The sequence below is a fragment of the Phascolarctos cinereus genome, unplaced genomic scaffold (genome assembly GCF_003287225.1).
Source record: "Phascolarctos cinereus isolate Bilbo 61053 unplaced genomic scaffold, phaCin_HiC Scaffold_2;HRSCAF=192, whole genome shotgun sequence".
NCBI lineage: Eukaryota > Metazoa > Chordata > Mammalia > Diprotodontia > Phascolarctidae > Phascolarctos > Phascolarctos cinereus.
The window spans coordinates 81169889-81188689 of NW_027555625.1; the positions used below are offsets into that span (position 1 = coordinate 81169889).

The 18801-nt window shown below is 38.2% G+C and overlaps 1 protein-coding gene across 1 annotated transcript in view; it reads left to right on the top strand.

The window, feature by feature from the left end:
• Nucleotides 1–18801, top strand: part of QPCT (glutaminyl-peptide cyclotransferase) — a 31820-nt gene that overhangs the window by 2895 nt on the left and 10124 nt on the right. Inside the window, exons 2-3 of the mRNA XM_020964910.2 lie at nucleotides 9904–10050; nucleotides 14393–14671. Coding sequence (XP_020820569.1) covers nucleotides 9904–10050; nucleotides 14393–14671 — 426 coding nt within the window. The remainder of the gene's footprint in view (nucleotides 1–9903; nucleotides 10051–14392; nucleotides 14672–18801) is intronic.

Consider the following 18801-nt stretch of genomic DNA (forward strand, 5'->3'; position numbering starts at 1 on the left):
AATGTCTAGGTCCGTTGGTGTGCCCATTTTTTTGTAATGTATGGTGAAGGAAGCAGATTTTGAAAAGTTGTTTCTGTCTCTTTGAAATTAGAGTGTGTCTCATTTATGGTGGCACCTAATATGAAAATGTTGGAAATCTCTTCCTTATGAATAAAATTTTATTTCAAAAGTTTGCTAATAAGTTGGTTATTTGGAACCTGGGAGGGGCAACCAGGTGGTGCAGTGGATAGAGCACCAGGCCTAGAGTCAGGAAGACTCTTCTTCCTGAGTTCTAATCTGGCCTCAGATACTTACTAGTTGTGTGACCCTGAGCAAGTCTTTTAACCCTTTTGCCTCAGTTTCCTCATCTGTAAAATGAGCTGGAGAAAGAAATGGCAAACCATTTCAGCATCTCTGCCAAGAAAACCCCAACTGAAGGTCATGAAGAGTTGGACATGACTGAAAACAACTGAAAAGCAGTAACAAAAAAGGCATTTCCCCATAGGTAGAACATTATAGATGATGAATAAGTTCAAAGTCAACCATAAAGTCTCTATAGCTGAACTATGGTTCTAGTAGAATAATTCTGAATCCCAAAAATAGTGATCATGTAGTACAGGAGGGAAGAGGGGCAACATAATCTTCTCCCTCGTCTTGGGTTCAAAGGTCATATTTTGAAATAGGTGAAGTTTATCATACTTTCATCTCCCTTTCTGGACTTCTCTTACACATCCCAATGTCCCCTCCCCAGTGATCTCATGGTGCTTTAAGCCACCCCCTGTGGCATTTCTACTTTGTGGATATCCAGATTCTAAACATGTTTACCACTCAATCAAAACTCTCATTCCTTTAGTGTTGTTATTTCAGTCATGTCCAACTCTTTGTGACCCCATTTGGGGTTTTCTTGGCAGAGATGCTGGGATGGTTCATCATTTCTTTCTCCAGCTTGTTTTACAGATGAGAAAACTGAGGCAAATAGGGTTAAATGATTTGGCAGGAGTCACAGTTAGTAAGTGTCTGAGGCCAGATTTGAACTCAGGAAGATGAGTCTTCCCGAGGAAAAAACAACCTGATTGAACTAATTTGCTTAGAATTCTCAATTGAATCAATCAATCAAAGGTGTAATTAGGTATGAATGTCTATAACTTAACTTGGGAGGAGTGAAGTGCTCTGATCACTGGATGAAGACAGAGAAATTCCAAACCGAAGTGTATAAGAATTGACTGAAACACACCTCTGGGTCTATATGTAACATTTCAAGCCAATTCAAAGTGGGTCATTCCAGCAGTAGTTCAGTCAGGTAGTGGTTAAATCCACTGGTGAAGGAATTCTGAGAATGAACTTGTCTTTCCCCAACCATTGATTGGATAACAGTCTTTCTGAACTTTGAAAGGTTGAAAGACCTAGAGCAGACCTGCACAGCATACAGCCCAAGGGCTGCTTGGTGACAACCAAAGGATTCCAGCTGGCCTGTGAAAAATGTAGGGTTGCCACTGTTCACACTCCTGTTTGCCACATGACCCGAGGCACCAACCATCTCAGTCTATCTCTAGTCTAACCTATCTGTGGCCTGAAGAAGTTGAGCCTATTTTATTTTTGGCCTCTACCTACTGCCAAGTGGGGCAGGTCCGACCTAGAGTTCCATCAGAGCCTGTAGCAGGGTCCCTGGAGCATGGGGTGGGGAGGGGTTAATGGCAGGGTTTGCATTGAGAAATATGAGACACCTTGAAGATGAATTAGATGCAGTGAGGGAAAGCGCCCTCTACCTCAGGACTCTATAAAGGGACTGACTGTTGAATCCCAGCAGAAATTATACCTAAGGGGAACTTCCTGAGGACCCCACAAAGGCAGAAAAGGACTCCCAGTAACTAGGGGCTTTGAGCTCTAGATACTTACTTTTGATTTAAGCTCATTCTCTCCAAGGACCTTGTGTACAAGGGAAGAGTATATTCTCATTGAGGGGGATTATTTTTGGAAAGCCTGAATTCGCTATATCTGTTTACCCTTTATAAATGCAAATAAATTGTGGCTGATAATTGCTTGGGAGAACATTGGTTGGGGTTTATGAGCAATATAATACTGGAAACTGCAGCCCCTTATAATTTCACCTAGAAGCCTGAGAAGAGTAGTTGTCAGCTCCCACTTGGGGATAGAGTCTTCCATTTTGAGTGCTTAGCTAGGGATGCTTCGCACTATGCCCGGCACATAGTAGGTACTTTAAATGTTGATTGATTAAGTAGTATAGAGGGTGTATATGGGGGGGGTGTATGCATAGACACATATATACATATACATACATGTACATATATCTATATATGTGTATGCATATGCACATATATTATATAGTGTATGTATGTATGTATGTATATGTGTATGTGTATGTGTGTATATATATGTATATATATACATATATATTATATCATATATATACATATATATATACATATATATACATATAATACATATATATATATATATATATATACATATATATATATATACATATATATATATATATATATATATATATATATATGGATCAGGAAAGACCTCATGTAGGAGTTAGATGTTGATCTGATTTTTGAAGGAAGCTAGCAATAAAAAGAATTGTTTCACAATATTACTGTCTGAAAATGAAATGGACTGCCACATCATTGGGCATGTCCAAGCAAAAGCTAGATAACCCCTTATGGTGGATGTTGTTAAGAGGATTCATTCTTCAAGTGGCAGGGTTGGGGATGGGGGTTAAACTATTTAACTCCTAAGGTACTTTTCAACTCAGAGATTCTGCAATTCTATGAGTAAGTTCCCCAGAGTCAGAACCTTAGGTTTCCTGCTTTCCGCAGTTTCATTCCCATCTCCATTTCTGATCCTTCAGATTGTTTTAAAAAGCTGAAGGTCGTTTTCCTCTCCTCCCCACCCCCCAAATGGTGCTTATGGCAACAGCATTGGTGAGGGCAAGCTGTTGGTAAGTGTGGTCTGTTTCTACATCAAGAGACAGGAAAAGGAAAGGATTTTAATTTCTTCATTCTTTGCAGCAACATTTCTGATGCTCATTGCAGGGTGCATTGTTTGACCTCAATAGATGTCTGTTGTAGTGACTCCAGTCTGGAGTTAAATAGCAAGATCAACGTGTGAGCTGTTTAGAAGCTTCTCAGACTGCAGGATAGCTGAGACTGAATTGGCTGCATTTCTGTAATAATTTCCCTGTGAGTTCATGATCTGGAACCACAAATCCTTTCACAAACTGGGCTGACTCCACAAATTTTGTAATTAAAATAATCTTGGGACTTGTGCTATGTGTTTGACCCAGAGAAGATGGGCTTTCCCTGCTTTGTACTACAAGATTAGTTCTTGCCTCCAGTCAGACTTACCATACTTTCTCCTCTTCAGAAGAGACCCTGCAGTAAAACTTTATTCCAGCTCTTAGTATAGTGCCTGGCACACAGTAGGTATTCAATAAAATGTTTATTGATTGCTTGATTGATTACTTGGACCTTGACACAAGACTGTCTGAAAAATGTGCCTGCTGATCAAGAAGGAGCAAAGATTAGTTGCCGTTTTCTGTCGCCATCTGCTATAATTCTTTAGTTCTCTCAGTAACTTCCCTTACATATCAGCTCCCCCTGTTTGGTTTTCTCTTCTTACTCCTTTTTGTTCTTATTCCTGCCTACTCCCCTGCCTTCCGTGAAGACTTTTTTTTTAAAATAAAGAATAATTCTGGTTTGAAATTTTTTTGTTTCTTGAATTCTTCTGGGAAAAGGCAAATTTAAAAATTTTAAAAAATTAGACAAGTCAAATACTCTACTCCCTCACTCCAGTCAGATCTTTCTTATTCTATCTCTGCAATATTTCTTGCATCTGTCACCATCTCTTCATTCACATAACTTCTATCATAGTTTAGATCCTCATCACTTCTCACCTGGACAATTGCAGTAACCTCCTAATTGACCTCACCCCTCTCCAATTTTTTCTACTCACAGCTATCAAATTGATATTCTAAAGCACAGGTCTGATCATGTCGCTTGTTTACTCAGGAATCTTCAGTGGTTCCCTAAAGCTTCTTGGATAAAAATACAAACCCCTTCATTTGGCATTTAAACAGGCCTTAAGCTGTCTTTCCAGATAGATTAGACATGACTCTTTCTCATGCCTTGTGTGATCCAGCCAGGCTTACTAGAGTGGTGTATACAACATTCCATCTCTCTTCTGGTGTTGCCCAAGACTGAAATGCCCTTCCTCCTTATCTCTCCTTCCCCTAGGAACTCTTCTCTTCATTCAAGGCTAAACAAAAGTGCTGTCTCTTACAAGCATCTTTTCCTAATTCCCCCAAGGTGCTAATACCCATAGCACCACCCCTCGCTGAGAAACTTCTATGTATATATTTTTTATGAATGTAATAGGGCTTGGAGAACTGACTAGAAGCCTGTAATTTTGTAGCTCAGAGGGACAATGATTCTGTCTAATCCCTGAAATCTGGTGGAGGACTATTTTAGTCTTTGAGTCAGAGGGCCGACTTGAGTCATGCCTGAAAGTTCTTAAGGAGACACACATGCAATCTGCTAAAGACAGACTGAGAGGAAGGAGTGGGAGATGGTATCCCCAGCCCAGGACTGAAGAAATCAGACTGGAAGAGAACTGAAAGCATAGGAGAAAGAAGAAATTGAAATGAGAAATCTAAAGGAAAAACTGAAAGGAGAAATGAAAGAAGAAAATGAAATGAGGGCTGAGCTTTGGGGGGAGAAGAGAGAGATTAAGGAGGCCCCTACAGCATCTCAAAGTAGAAGACTGGGACTTGAAGTTACTGGTTGTACCTGCCTCTTTAAGGACTAATGGAAGGTCTAAAGAAAGGTCTGCTCTTTCCCCAACTTCTCCTCCCTGGGCCTGTCCAGTTCCAGATATGGTAGTATACTCTCCTTACTCTGGTTGATAGAGCCCCTGGCCTGGAGTCAGGAAGACCTGAATTCAAATCCAGCTTCAGACACTTACTAGCTGTGTCATCCTGGGCAAGACACTTAATCTCCTTTTGCCTCAGTTCCCTCATCTATAAAATAGGGATAATAATAGCACCTACCTCCCACATAGTGAGGATCAAGGGAGATAATTGTAAAAAGTGTTTCTCCATGCCTGGCACATAGTAGGAGCTATATAAATGCTTATCCTCGTTCCTTATTCCGTTCCCCTTATCTAAATGTTTTCTGTATCCTGATTTTGTCTTAGATATAGTTAGAATATTCTCAAATGGGGGCTCTTAGCTATTGTGATACCACAATTTTCATTTGAGATAAACTCTATGAAAGAATAGGAAAAAGAATCAGATGAAACTCAGGACCATTATTGTTAGCCCTAGGCTAAAATTTGTATAATTGCTGTTAGTGGGATGTGCTGGATAAAACTGCTAGAGAGAAAGAAGAATTAGAGGAAAGATTACCCTAAAACTCCCCCCAACACGCTACACTTGGGAAGAATTCTCTTTCTAGAAAGGAAGAGGGAGCAGAAAAGATTGAGTACTGACCAGCCAACCATACTCTCCACAGTGACACTCAACAGGGTTTACATATACATTTTGTATTTACATGCTATTTCCCTTCAAGAATGTAAGCTTCTTGAGGGCAGGAACTATTTTTCTTTTTGTCTTTCTATCCCTAGCACTAGCATATAGTAGGTAATTAATAAATGCTTGTTGAATTGAATTTAATTGAACTGAGTTAGCCTCTGCCTCCATGTCTTAGTGCTAGTGACTTTGAAAGGGTTTATGAAACAGTCATCAATTACATCAATTACAGTTATCAATTACTAGGTTATTTACCAGGAAATAACAAAGCATTTGAGAATGCAATGAATCAGCTACCCACTTGGACTTGCCTGCTGTGCTTGATAATGATTGACCATCTCCTCATCCTGAACACTCTAGACATCTCGGCAATTGTAGCTCTGTCTTTAATTTAGCCTTATCCTAATCTCAGAATGGTTTTGTCAACATCTTGGAATGCAAGTTTGTTACTCTTATACTGGAAATGTTTTATTATCCACAAAATCAGGGGATTGAACTAGATGACCCGCCAAGGGTGAGTTCCAGCTTTAAATAAATGATCCTATAACTTGTCTACAGTCACACGTGTGGGACAGCGACCACCGAAATCAAGAGTTTGGAGTCTGAATCAGAGATCAGAAAAGGTCTTTATTCTTTCTCAAGAGAAAGGGCACAGCCCTTGTTGCTCAAGCGGTGGCAGCCAAGAGGGAGTGCACTGCTAGCTATGAGAAGCAAAGTTTTGTAGCCCTAATGCGTGCCCCCTCCCATTCTCTTATCTCTTTCCCCATTGGCTGGGCACTCAAGGAGTACAATCTAAAAGCGGCAGCTAATATCCATAGAAGCAAACATACCCATATTTGGGAACTAGATGTATGTGTGCGCCAGGAAGTGGAGTGACCAGGAACTGCCTGTGCTGATGTGGATTTTTGAGAAAGGTGAAACTCAACTCAGGACTCAGGCCTGAGGGAACTGCACTTTAGGCCATCTCTCACACACAGAGCTAGTTAGTGGCAGAAAGAATGCTGAAATAATTTGCTCTGAATAGATTAGGGCAGATTCTACCCACAGCTATTAAACAGAAAGAAGATTGACTAATTTTATTTTCTGTTTGTCTTCATAACTGGGGGTGCATATATCAAGCGTGAAGCTATTCAGTTTGATTATTATGGTGGCCAAGAAGTTAAACATTAAAAACGATAGTGTCCTGTTATGTAACGAAAGTCTTCACAGGAATGATTTTGGGGGGATAGTAATATTTAAATATCCCCAATAATCCCTAAAATTTTCCTGCTTTTTCTTCTTACATCTATCTTTAAAATTTTTTTATCTTTAACTCAACTTTCAAAATACTCATCCTACTTCCTCATTTTAAAGATCAATCAATCAACCAATAAACATACCCTTACCTGCAGGTGCTCTGCCTGAAGGAATGTAAATTTTGATCGCTGAAATCTCACAAGATTTCTTAAGGTTTACAGACTAGATTTTTTCCTTAAGGACCGTGCATTAAACCCAAATCACTCTGGCTCTCACTGATTGGCCAATAATAGGTCCCAGGCCAAGCCCCCACTTAGTCATTGTTTGGGCCCTGATTGGCTCAGAGTGACTTGTTGCAATTATTTCTGCTTTGGCCAGAAACCCTGAGGGTCTTCTACTCTCAGATCTAATTTTTTTTTTTTTGACTAGGTAAAACAGACCATTCTCTGCCTCATTTCTTACCTACCCTTAATCACTGAAGGGCATTGCCTCAGTTAAACTCAGACCTGTTAAAGATCTTAGCTTAAAAAGGGCAAGGTCTCCCCACTGCATCCAGGGCCATCTCCAGTCAATTGATCCAGCTTCTGATCTGTATCTTGCCGCGGGGCTCAGATGGCTCCAGAGGAAAAAGTAAGGCTGGTGACTTTGTAGAGCCCTCCCTCACTTAAATCCAATTCACCTGCATGTCATGGTCCTCTTCAAGAATGAAAGACAAACAACAATTTCTCTTGGGATAAGTGAAATGCTCACTTTTATCACATTAATTTACCCTTGCCAGTCCAGAAATTTTTCTCTTTGGCACAGCAAATAAGTAAAATTGCTTGATCTTCTCCCTTTGTATCTATTATCATCATCCTGGGAACTCAGAATGCAGTCTTACTGACAACTCTTTTCCCCAACATAGTTTGAACAAATAACAGTGCCTCTTTTCTGATCTTCATCATTCATTCAGCCTTAGCTCATTTTGAACTTTTAACACTCCATACACTTTTCTTATTGGACTCCACCACACCTGGATATTCAGCCTAAATTATTAGCCCTTGTTGCCACTGTCTAAAGAAATGTCTCTAAAAAAATTTAAGTTATTCACATAGTCCCCTGTGTAGTCACATTGGTCTCTTTAGACAAGTATCCCCTTTTTATTGATTGGAATTTTTTGTCACCTTCAGGATTTGACCTTGAACGCTTCCCATCCCTCCTCGTTTAACTTCATATTTCTTCTTTTATCTCCTGCTGATTAACTTTTAGAAGTCTCATCACGACTTCTACTTCTTTTATGTCTCTTTGAGAGTGGGTGGTTTAAGAACCGGGCATCTGACCTGGCATTTGTTCCTGAGAAGGGAAGAGGACGTTCTCTTCCATTGTTATCTTTCTCTTTGCAGTCTTCCTTGTTCTTTGCTTTGATCCCCATGACTTTTGGTTCCAGTGACCAGAACTCAGTAAAGTTTTATTAGTCGTGTAGTTTTGTGGCTTTTGTGGAGTGACCTGAAAACCTAATCACCATTTATGGCAACACTGTTTCAAGGGGGAATGCTTCATGACTTGCCCATAACTGGTTATTGTTCATCTCTAAGGTACTGTTTGCTCTAGTCAGGGGTAAACCTGAGTGATAGGAAGGTTGTCTCCCGTACACAGACAGGAAAATTCAGCTCACGATCTAAAACAGGAAGCAGTGACAAATGAATAGGTAGTTTTCAAGAAAGGCTAAATTGGAATATACAGAGAATAAAGTAAAACGAGAAGTTGGGTGATTTCAGTTACGAAAGATCTGTGATATCACTGATACAGCTATTCCTTTCTCCAGTGCAAATCACAACCCCTCCTCACCTTAGCGGACAATCATCATGAACTGACTGTGACCAAATATGTTCATTACCAGTGGTTAAAATTCTGGTGATGAGCCTTGCTGGGGGGATTCATACTCAAATCTTTGCAACTCCCTAGGAGCTGTTATCTAGAGTCTGTTTCTGTTGGCACATCCTTTGAGAAGCTAATGTGACCTTCACACTGCATTGAGTAGGATTTAAATGGAGAAATTATTGTATATACTAGAGTGAAATAGAAAATGGGCTCTCTACTAAACATTTAGAAAGAAGGGGGATCTATATCTTTTCTGTATTTCTTTATACAATTTCCTGCTCTTCATAGGACGTATACATAAATGGGCAGTTTGTAAATATCATTAAAAGGGATTGACAATTATTTCATCATTATCTCTAGTGTCATAATAGAATGTGATGCATGGATGCAATGTAATGTTAAAAACCACATTTTTGAATGTTGTGTATGTTTAGAATTTTAAATAAAGGTGTGTCTCAGTTCATGTGTCCCCAAAAAGACTGAATATTAATTGAACTTTTGTAATTGAATCGCATTTTATATACAATTGGATAGATCACCAAATGGATGCTATCATAAAGAAGTTTGTAAAGTGAAGAATCATTTCTGTTATGTGATCATGTTGCTGTTCAGTCATTTTTTCAGTTGTGTCTGATTCTTCATGACCCCATTTGGGATTTTCTTGGCAAAGATACTGGAGTGGTTTACCGTTTGTTTCTCCAGCTCATTTTACAGATGAGGAACTGAGGCAAACAGGGTTAAGTGCCTTGCTGAAGGTCACACATCTAGTAAGTGTCTGAGGCCAAATTTGAACCAGGAAGATGAGTCTTCTTGACTCCAGGCCTGGCACTCTATCCATTGCACCACTTAACTTCCCATTATGATTAATCATCCCTTAATTAAAAAGAAATGCATTTGGAGATATGGAAGTTCAAACATATGCATAGTTTCCTTCAAAGGGTATATCAGTGTATTTATTTTATTACTCTTATTCCTACAAAGGAATACAATTCTTAATATACTTAAGGTAACTGCTGATTATAAATGCTAACTAACAATCATGAGCTTGTTAGAGCGTGTATTTTAAAATTAAACCAAATTGCTAAAATGATCAGTTCTAAGTTTTGGTTTTAAAATTTTTAGATTTCATTGCTTAGTGGTAAGAATTACTTTTAAATGATCTTTCTATTTTTAATGTAGAAGGGAATAATTTTGCAATTCTATGTTTAAGTGAAATTCTTAAGCACATTTTGGTCTGACAGTTACCCATTTTTTAATTTTTTCTTAATATTCAGAACCAACATCAGGCAGCTATTTTGAATACAACTGATATCCAGAAAATTGCAGAAGGCACAAATATTTCTGAAATGTGGCAGAATGACTTAAAACCACTACTTATAGAGAGATATCCAGGATCACCAGGAAGTTACGCTGCTCGTCGGGTAAGAATTTCTAGGAATATTTTATGCTGAATAAATAATACAGATTTTTAAAGCCAATTTGGGACCTTATTCAAATAGTAAGGAATATTTGGGCTAATGTCCAAATTGTCTAATGTTTATATTGTCTAGATTTTCTCAACAACCACCAAAATGATTCAGCTGAGTACCAAAACATGCAATGATCTATTCTGAAAATTTGTTTTGTAACAGGAGAACATTTAGCACTACAGCTTTATTTGTCAACAAAAGCCATAGTAATACATTTGGAATTGCTGAATTGGTGAAATCATGGTCAACATTAGCAACTGAATTAGCTGGCTAATCTTAATTTTAGCCTTTGTCTGATGTGTAGACTATTTATTTACATTAACAAAAATGCTGAGACTGCTATGGGAAGGTCCTATTTTAGTTGAATTTCTTGTAGAAGATTTATAAGAGGACTTAATTAAGTATCATATAGGATCACAAAGACCTCTCCATGTGGATTGTATGTAATCTGTACTGCTGGACAGAGTTCCCACACTGATGGAATTACAAACATATTAACATATTATAGCATGTATGTAGAAGATTAAATTTTAAAATGGTAATGTTTTGGAAATTCAATTACTTTTCTAGTATCTTTTTTATGCTTGACTTAAATTTCAGTAATTTTTCAAAATATGGAAATCATTTAATTGAAGTTGCTCTCTACAAAATTACCAGTGTTTTTTTTTTAATTTGCTTAATTGAATGGCTTTTTCTCAATATACTTCCTTCTTTACCACTCTGCATATTTTGACACTGTTGATCACCTTCTTCTCCATAATGCTCCCTTCTCTTACATCTTTTTGTGACACTTCTCATTCCTGGTTCTCTTCCCACCTGTCTGATCATTCCTCACATTCTCTGAATGATCTTCATCTAGGTCGAGGTAGGCAAACTGTGCCCAAAGAGCCAACTCCTGATGCCTATTTTTGTATGGCCTGCAAGCTTAGGATGATCTTTACATTTTAAGATACTCCCCCAAAAACACTTTATTTAAAAGTGGAAAAAACATTTTTAGTTCACGGGTCAGATAAAAAATAGATGATGGGCTAGATTGGCTCAATGACTGTCCTTCACCATATTTTGCTGATCCCTGGTCTAAGTCATGCTCACAGACCATGGGTATCCCCTAAGGTTCTGTTCAAATTCTTCTTCTTTTCTCACCCTCTACTATCTCATTTTATGACCTCATAAGCTCCCATGGATTAAATGATCATTTCTTTGCAGGTGATTTTCAGATCTCTTTGTCCATCCCTAATCTCTCATTTCTCATATTACATTTCCTACAGACATATCAACTTGGATGTCACATCACATCTTCACGGCCTGACCTCTTCCTACCTGTCCAGTTTTCTCATGCCTTACTGTCTTCCATAAACACTTTGATCCAGTGACACTGACCTACTTGCTGTTTCTCACATGAGACACTCCATCTCCTTACTCCATGCGCTTTCACTGGCTTGTCCTCCATTCCTAGAATGCTCTTCCTCCTCTTTTCTACCTCTTGGCTCTCTTGTTGTTGTTGTTCAATTGTTTCAGTCATTTCCAACTCTTCATGACCCCATTTGGGGATTTTTTGGTCAAAGATACTAGAATGGTTTGCCATTTTCTCCTCCAAATCATTTTACAGTTTAGGAAACTGAAGCAAACAGGGTTAAATGACTTGCCCAGGGTCCCATAGCTAGTAAGTATCTGAGGCTGAATTTGAACTCAGGAGTATGAATGTTTTGGACCTAGGCTCAGTGCTGTATCTACTGTGCCACCTTGCTGCCCCTTGGCTACTCTAGCCTTCTTCAAATCTCAGCTAAAATCCCATTTTTGACAGGATGATTTTCCCAAGTCCTCTTAATGCTAATGTCTTCCCTCTGAGATTATTTCCAGCTTGCCCTCCGTGTATCTTGAATGTACATAATTGTTTGCGTGTTTCCCCCCCATTATACTATGACATCTTAGAGAATAGAGGGATTGTTTTTGTATCCCTAGTATTTAGCACAATGCCTGTCATGTCATTGGCACTTAACAAATACTTATGGCCTTATTGATGTATAAATATAGAATATTATTGATAAACTTATATATCTAAGTCCAAATTTTGAAAAGATAGTTTCAAGCCATAACACTGTAAAGAAACCCTTCTTTGTTTTCTTTTCTATAGATTTAGGGTGATTCTAAAATAAAGTCTGTAGTTCCTACTGCCCAAAGAGTCCTCCTTTTTACTACTAGGAGTCCAGAATAGTATGACTGCTTCAAGCTTTATATTATCTATCTATACGGTAAGAGTATAGTGGCAGCTGTTTCCCTATTCAAGGGATTCTAGTGACAGTTGATCTATCCTACTGCAGAGAACAGTACCTGAAACTCACCAGGTGAGTCTTTATTAGAAAAACATCAGATCCGGGGAAAACAACAACTACCCTTTGGCTAATAGACTTGGTGGACAATTTGATTCTTTCTATGGAAATTAGATATTTAGATAGCTTTAAAAAGTGACTGAAAAGGGTCAATTCAGTGAATCCTGAATAGCCTTGAGACTTTTGCTACTGTTCTTATAAATTTTATTATATTTGTAGCTTTTAAAATTCTTTACTGAAAACCTGTTTCCCACCTAAGGAATCAATGCCATGCTTTCAGAAATCTTGTTTTCCATCTTAGTGTGTTTTGTGAAAGACTTTCAGGCTGCCATTGTTAATGAAGACAATTTCTTGAGTAACACACCATCTGTCTACCAGATGCTCTTCATGATACACATTTTCTTTTAAATAAAGATAACCATTGACATGGAGCACTGAGAGGCTTACAAGGAATTATAAGTCATGACTGCCGCTCTCAGGGACCTTGTTAACATTTTTAAAATATGGGACTAGGCAAAGGCTTGTAGGGGTTAGGCTAGAGCCTGAGCTGAGTCAAGGCATTTGTATCCTATGGTTAAGGCTTAAAATTGTTCTTCCTGTGTCTTATTGTCCACGGGAAACTTTGAGCCTTCTTGGTAATACATTGGATGACTTGTTAAAAACTTGAATACATACATATTGAGAATAAAACATTTTTGACATTCAAGTATGTCTTTTTTTTTTTTTAAGAGAAGCATCATGATATAGTAGACGTGGAACTACCCTCAAAGTCAGGAAGACCTGGGTTTGAATCCTGCCTGCACACATTGTGGCTATATTGGTTATGTACATGCTTCTTTGCATATTGTTATTCCTTGAGAATATGAGCTTCCTGAGGACTGTGTTTTTGTCTTTCTTTGTATGCCTAAGGCTCACAGAACAGGTGCTTAATTAATGCTTCTTGGATGACCGACTGTCTATGTGATTACAGGCAGAGTCACAACCTCTTAGAACTCAAGGCAACTCTTAAGATTCTAAAATGCAGAGAAGGAGCTGACCTGAATTGGTGGAGGAAGTTTTTTCTTTACCTCTTGAGTTCCTTGTACAATGAAATCACAAGTCTATTCCCTCTCCCTATTTGTTTTTTTTTTAAGTAGTTTTATAAAGGATTTCTTTTTGATTGTGCTCCTCTGCATATTTTGCCTTAGACAGCAGCTGACTTCACCCTTCCCACAGTCTTGATCTGATTCCTGTGTACACATGGATCTAGATGGGCCATACCTCTCGCATGACCTGTAACATTAGTGAGCTACACAGATCTCAAATGTATGAGCCACGGACCTAGAAACACAGACCCACAGAGTGTTGACATGTGAAGAGCCTTAGAAAGCATCTAATTTGATTATTCATTTAATAATTAAATCAACCCCTTCATTTACAGTTGAGAAAACCAAGACCCAAAGAAATCAGTGATTTGCCTCAAGTCATACTGCATGTTACTGGCCAGACTAAAACAAGACCACAGACCCCTGGCTGTTGGTCCAGTGCTCACTTCATTATATCACGTAGTGATATAATTCCCTTCTCCCCCAATCCCTGCCATTTTTTCTTCTTTGAAAAATTTCCCATTCTCTCTCAATTGCTATAAATTAAGGGAATCACTTTGTCAGTTGTCTCCCAAATAATGGGCATCATTGTCAACAAATATTCATTAAAAATTGCTATGTGTAGTACACTGTGCTCTGTACCAGAGATACAAAAGTATTAGAGAAAGTGCCTGCTGTCAGAATTTAGTTTGTCTCCCGACAGAGAGCACACATGTTATAGAAAGGCATTAGAAACTCAGGATACACATAACTTCTCAAATGTTTCTTCTTGGCTTCCTAAAATGTTAAATGAGAACATTAAAACATTTTGCAGCTGAAAACTATGTCTATCTAGACCAGAGGCACTCATTTCTCTCTCTCTCTTTTTTTTTTTCCTAGCACATCATGCAGAGAATTCATAGACTCCAAGCCAACTGGAACTTAGAAGTGGATACATTCTTGAGTTACACACCCTATGGATACCGGACTTTTTCAAATATCATCAGCACCCTTGACCCTAATGCCAAACGCCACTTGGTACTTGCTTGCCACTATGACTCTAAGTACTTTCCACAGTGGGACAGCAGAATATTTGTGGGAGCCACCGATTCAGCAGTACCCTGTGCAATGTTGCTGGAGCTAGCCCGGGCATTGGACAATCAACTCCTTTCTCTGAAGGTATCTGTCTTCCTCTTGTTGGTTTAAGTGAACAGCTATCTTACCAGCTGCTCAGAATGAATTCTAGAGTCCTGGGAGATTAAAAAGGGCATTCAGAAACAGTCTTCAGGTACATTTTATACTTTTAAAAAATGACTTTATAACATGAAGTGCTGTTGAAAAATACTAATTTGAAGATTATATCCTTTGAGGTACTTTCTGCTGCAAATAGATTCATCTAATTTTCAGATGTGGGGGGGTGTTAATCACTTTTATAGTGTTCAGTTTTATTTGCTAGGTGAATTAAATGCAAAAAAATTTAAGGGAATGCAATCAAATGACTCAGAAAAATATGTTCATTTCATGTTGTTTACATAGCTATTTTATTTATCACAAATTTTTGATCTGAGAGGTGGAAGCTTTTGAGTGCAGCTTCTAAGTTATATCACTGGTAAAGCACTTTCAGACTTAATCTAGATGGAAAGCATGAAGCAAAAGTATGGCATTGTTATTATCTGTGAAATCTCAGCTCAATTATGGGTAGTATAGCAGAGCTTTTGTTACGCTCTCAGCTCAAAGTACCCAAGGGACTCTCAGAAGTGATTTCTGTCTCTGTGTTCTTAAGAGCATATTGAAAAAATAAAATGTGCTAGAGTGAATGAAGGTATTTTGTTCCAATATCACTTATAACCAAAGTAAACAAAACAAAGTAAAAAAAAAGTCTAACTTTGTTCACAGGTAATAAATGGCCTGTTTTCTTGAAACTTGAGGGAGAATGCTGCTCTTAGCTTAATGGGGAAAGGAGGTTAAACACTTATCATGTAATAGAAGCAATAAAGATGTTTAGCTCTCTTTTATTGGATATACTATACTTGAAGAAAACACAAAACGTTTGTAGATTGTGCACTTTTCTTCATTTCTTTTTGAGTTGTTTTTGCCTTTTTCTTTAGTCTAGTTTTGGTCTCATTCTCTCATTTACCCAAATTAATAGCATGGTTTATTTTTTTCACTTTAGTAGGACCTAAGTGAGTACATTTGGGGCTATGTAGTGCATTTTCATTTTTATTATCACATTTTGACCAATAGGGACCTGAAAGAGGAACTTGAAAACTCATCCACATTGGGTTATGCATATATCTTAAAAGGGGCAGGGTTTTGCCTGGTACTTAGATCAGATTCATTATACTTTAGATCTGGTAAAAATCTATTTTCTGATGACCAAACATGGAAGGGGCTTCAAAAACCTTTCAAATCTCATCCATGGAGTCATAATATCACCAAGGTAAAGCCGTGTGAGCCAATGGAAAGAATGCTAGATACTGAGTCAGAAAACCTAAGTTTCAATTCTATCTATGCTACTTCTTAAGTGTGAGACTTTGAACATGTCATTCAATGTCTTGGGGCCTCAGTTCCTCATCTGTAAAATGAGAGGTTTGGACTAGATATTTCCTGAAGTGTCTTCTGGTTCTAAAGCTACTATGCTGTTACACATCCTAGTGTGGTATGATAAACAGGATTATTGGAAGCTATGCAAGCCAGAGTGTGAACTGTGGCTTGTTTGAACCTACAGGAAAGACACTGGATATAGTACTAGAAACAGATTGAATCTTCTTTCTGAGGAACAGATGAATTGGGTGAAGAACAGCTCATTACTAGAAGATTGGCTACTAGGTGATAGATTCTTTGGTCATGGCAATCTATGAAACTAAGTAAACTAGGTAAAAAGTTTTAAATGGTCTATTTGTTGCAACCCCATCCTGCTTCTGCAGAGATGATGGAAAACAGAAGAGTAGTGAATGTTAAGAGTCATCCAGTATTTAGACTGTTACCACTAACTTAACTCTTAAAGATAGACCAAATTTGAGGTCTTTGTCCAAAAATCAATCCAATGATCTTTGTCCAATCAGTATATTATTGTATATCTTAAGGACACCTCAAATTCAACAGGTCCAAAGTTGAACTTGGTATCTTTCCCCCAAAACCTACCCCTCTTTTGAATTTCCCTATTTCCATCAAAGGCATCATAATTCTCTCTGTCAAGAGTCAATAAACATTTATTAAGTGCTTACTATCTGTCAGTGCTAATTATTGAGGACATATATTTTTTGCTGTTTTTTTTTTGTTTGTTTGTTTTTGTTGGGTAAGGGGGGGTTAAGTGATTTGCCCAGGGTCACACAGCTAGTAAGTGTTATGTGTCTGAGGCCAGATTTGAACTCAGGTCCTCCTGAATCCAGGGCCAGTGCTCTATCCACTGGGCCACCTAGCTGCCCCCCAGGACACATTTTTTTTTAAAAGGCTTGAGACAGTCTCTGGCCTCAAGGAATTCACAACATATAAAAAAGCAGAAAAGCAAGAGGTAGGAGTGGTTACCTTCTAGGGGACATGATGAAGTCACGAAGTTGAAGTGGGACATGATCTGAGGAGGTATGAGTTTCTGAGCTGATTTCCTTTTGTGGGATGATGAGTTTCTGGAGATGAGGTTTATCCTGGGGTCATCAACAGCTCCTTAGTTTCATAGGTTTAGCAGGGTACCTGGCACATAATAAGGGCTTAATAAATGCTTCTTTATTTGACTCACTCCACAAAACCCCAGAAAATCAGTGGTCATGTCTTGTTGCTACCACCACAAATTTCTCATTTCCTTCCCCTTTCTCCATTCACACAGCCACTACCCTAGATCAGATCCTCCTTTCTTGCTTAGACTATTGTAATAGTTTTCTAATTTGTCTCCCTCCCTCAAGTCTCTCCTTTCTCCAAGTCATCCTTCACACAGGTGCCAAATTGATTTTACAAAAATGCAAAATCGACCATGTCACTTCCTTACTTAATAAACATGAGTGATTCCTTATTACCTCTAGGGTCAATAGAAACTACTCTTTATGTGGTAAAGAGTCTATGAAAAGACTTTCACCATTTGTCCCCATCTAGCCTTTATAGATATTATGCATTGCTTTCCTCCATGTACACTGTGATTCAGATAAACTGTCCTTCTTGCTGTCCCTTGTAACGCAATTCTACCTCCTATTTCCATGCCTTTCCATTGGATATTCACCATACCTAGAATGCCCTTCATTGTCATCTCCCTTTCTCGGAGTCCCTAATTTCCTTCTAGGGTCAACTCAAGTGCTACCTTCCACATAAGACTTTTTTTGATTCTTCCTGCCCCTTACCCCGTGCTGCTTGCTAGTGCCCCATCCCATCCCATTTTACCTATTTTTGGGGATCAATTATGTACATACCTCTAAATCTACATATCTGTCCTGGCTAGATTATATACTCCATGAGAGCCAGAATTGTTTTTACTTCTCTCTTAGTGCCTTACACATAGTAAGTGATTATTAAATGCTCATTGTTTTATTACTTGATATTAGAATAATTGAACCACATTCATAATGATATTCTAATAATAATGGAAACCAGAAGCAAAAAGATGTTGAATGAAATGAAAAGATAGTTTATAGGTTCTTCTTGGGGAAGCATACTAAGGTGTTGGGGGATTTGATTTTATTGTGTGTCTAAAGATAATTGGGACAATAAATCTTCTTATCTTGTGGTACTCATGGTGAGCCTAAGCAAAAAATTAATTGTAGTATTTATACCAACATTTGCTGTAGAAAATGAAAATATAGAGAAATCCTTTGAAGAACTTGGCAAGATTCTTCAAACCAAATCAACATATGCTTTTACCAGTGACTTTGTTGTGGAGGTGGGTACAGGGGAAGATGTTGGAAAATATGACTCAAGATTAGGCGATATAATACGCTAAAAGCTTCAGAAGACTCATGCCTCTGTGTCTGGAATACTGTACTCAAAAAGAGGAATAGAAGGTCCTGGACATGATGAGCACTAAACAGCATCATAAAATAATGAATTGACTATGCTTCAACAGACAGGAAATGAGTAGTTACTAATGTGGGAGTCATGTTAGAATCAGATGTTGGCAGGTGGTCAAATCATTGACTAGTTAGATAAAGGTCAAAAGAAGATCATAGTAAAAGAAAGGTTAATGATAAGAAGACACGGTGAGCAACTGCAATAATTTCAACCTGCCCTTGTCAAACAAGCCACCAGTGACAAAAGAAGGGTGATGAAAAAAACATATGTATTGACTCTGATTATTACTATTTCCTATGAAAGCTTAAACCACATAA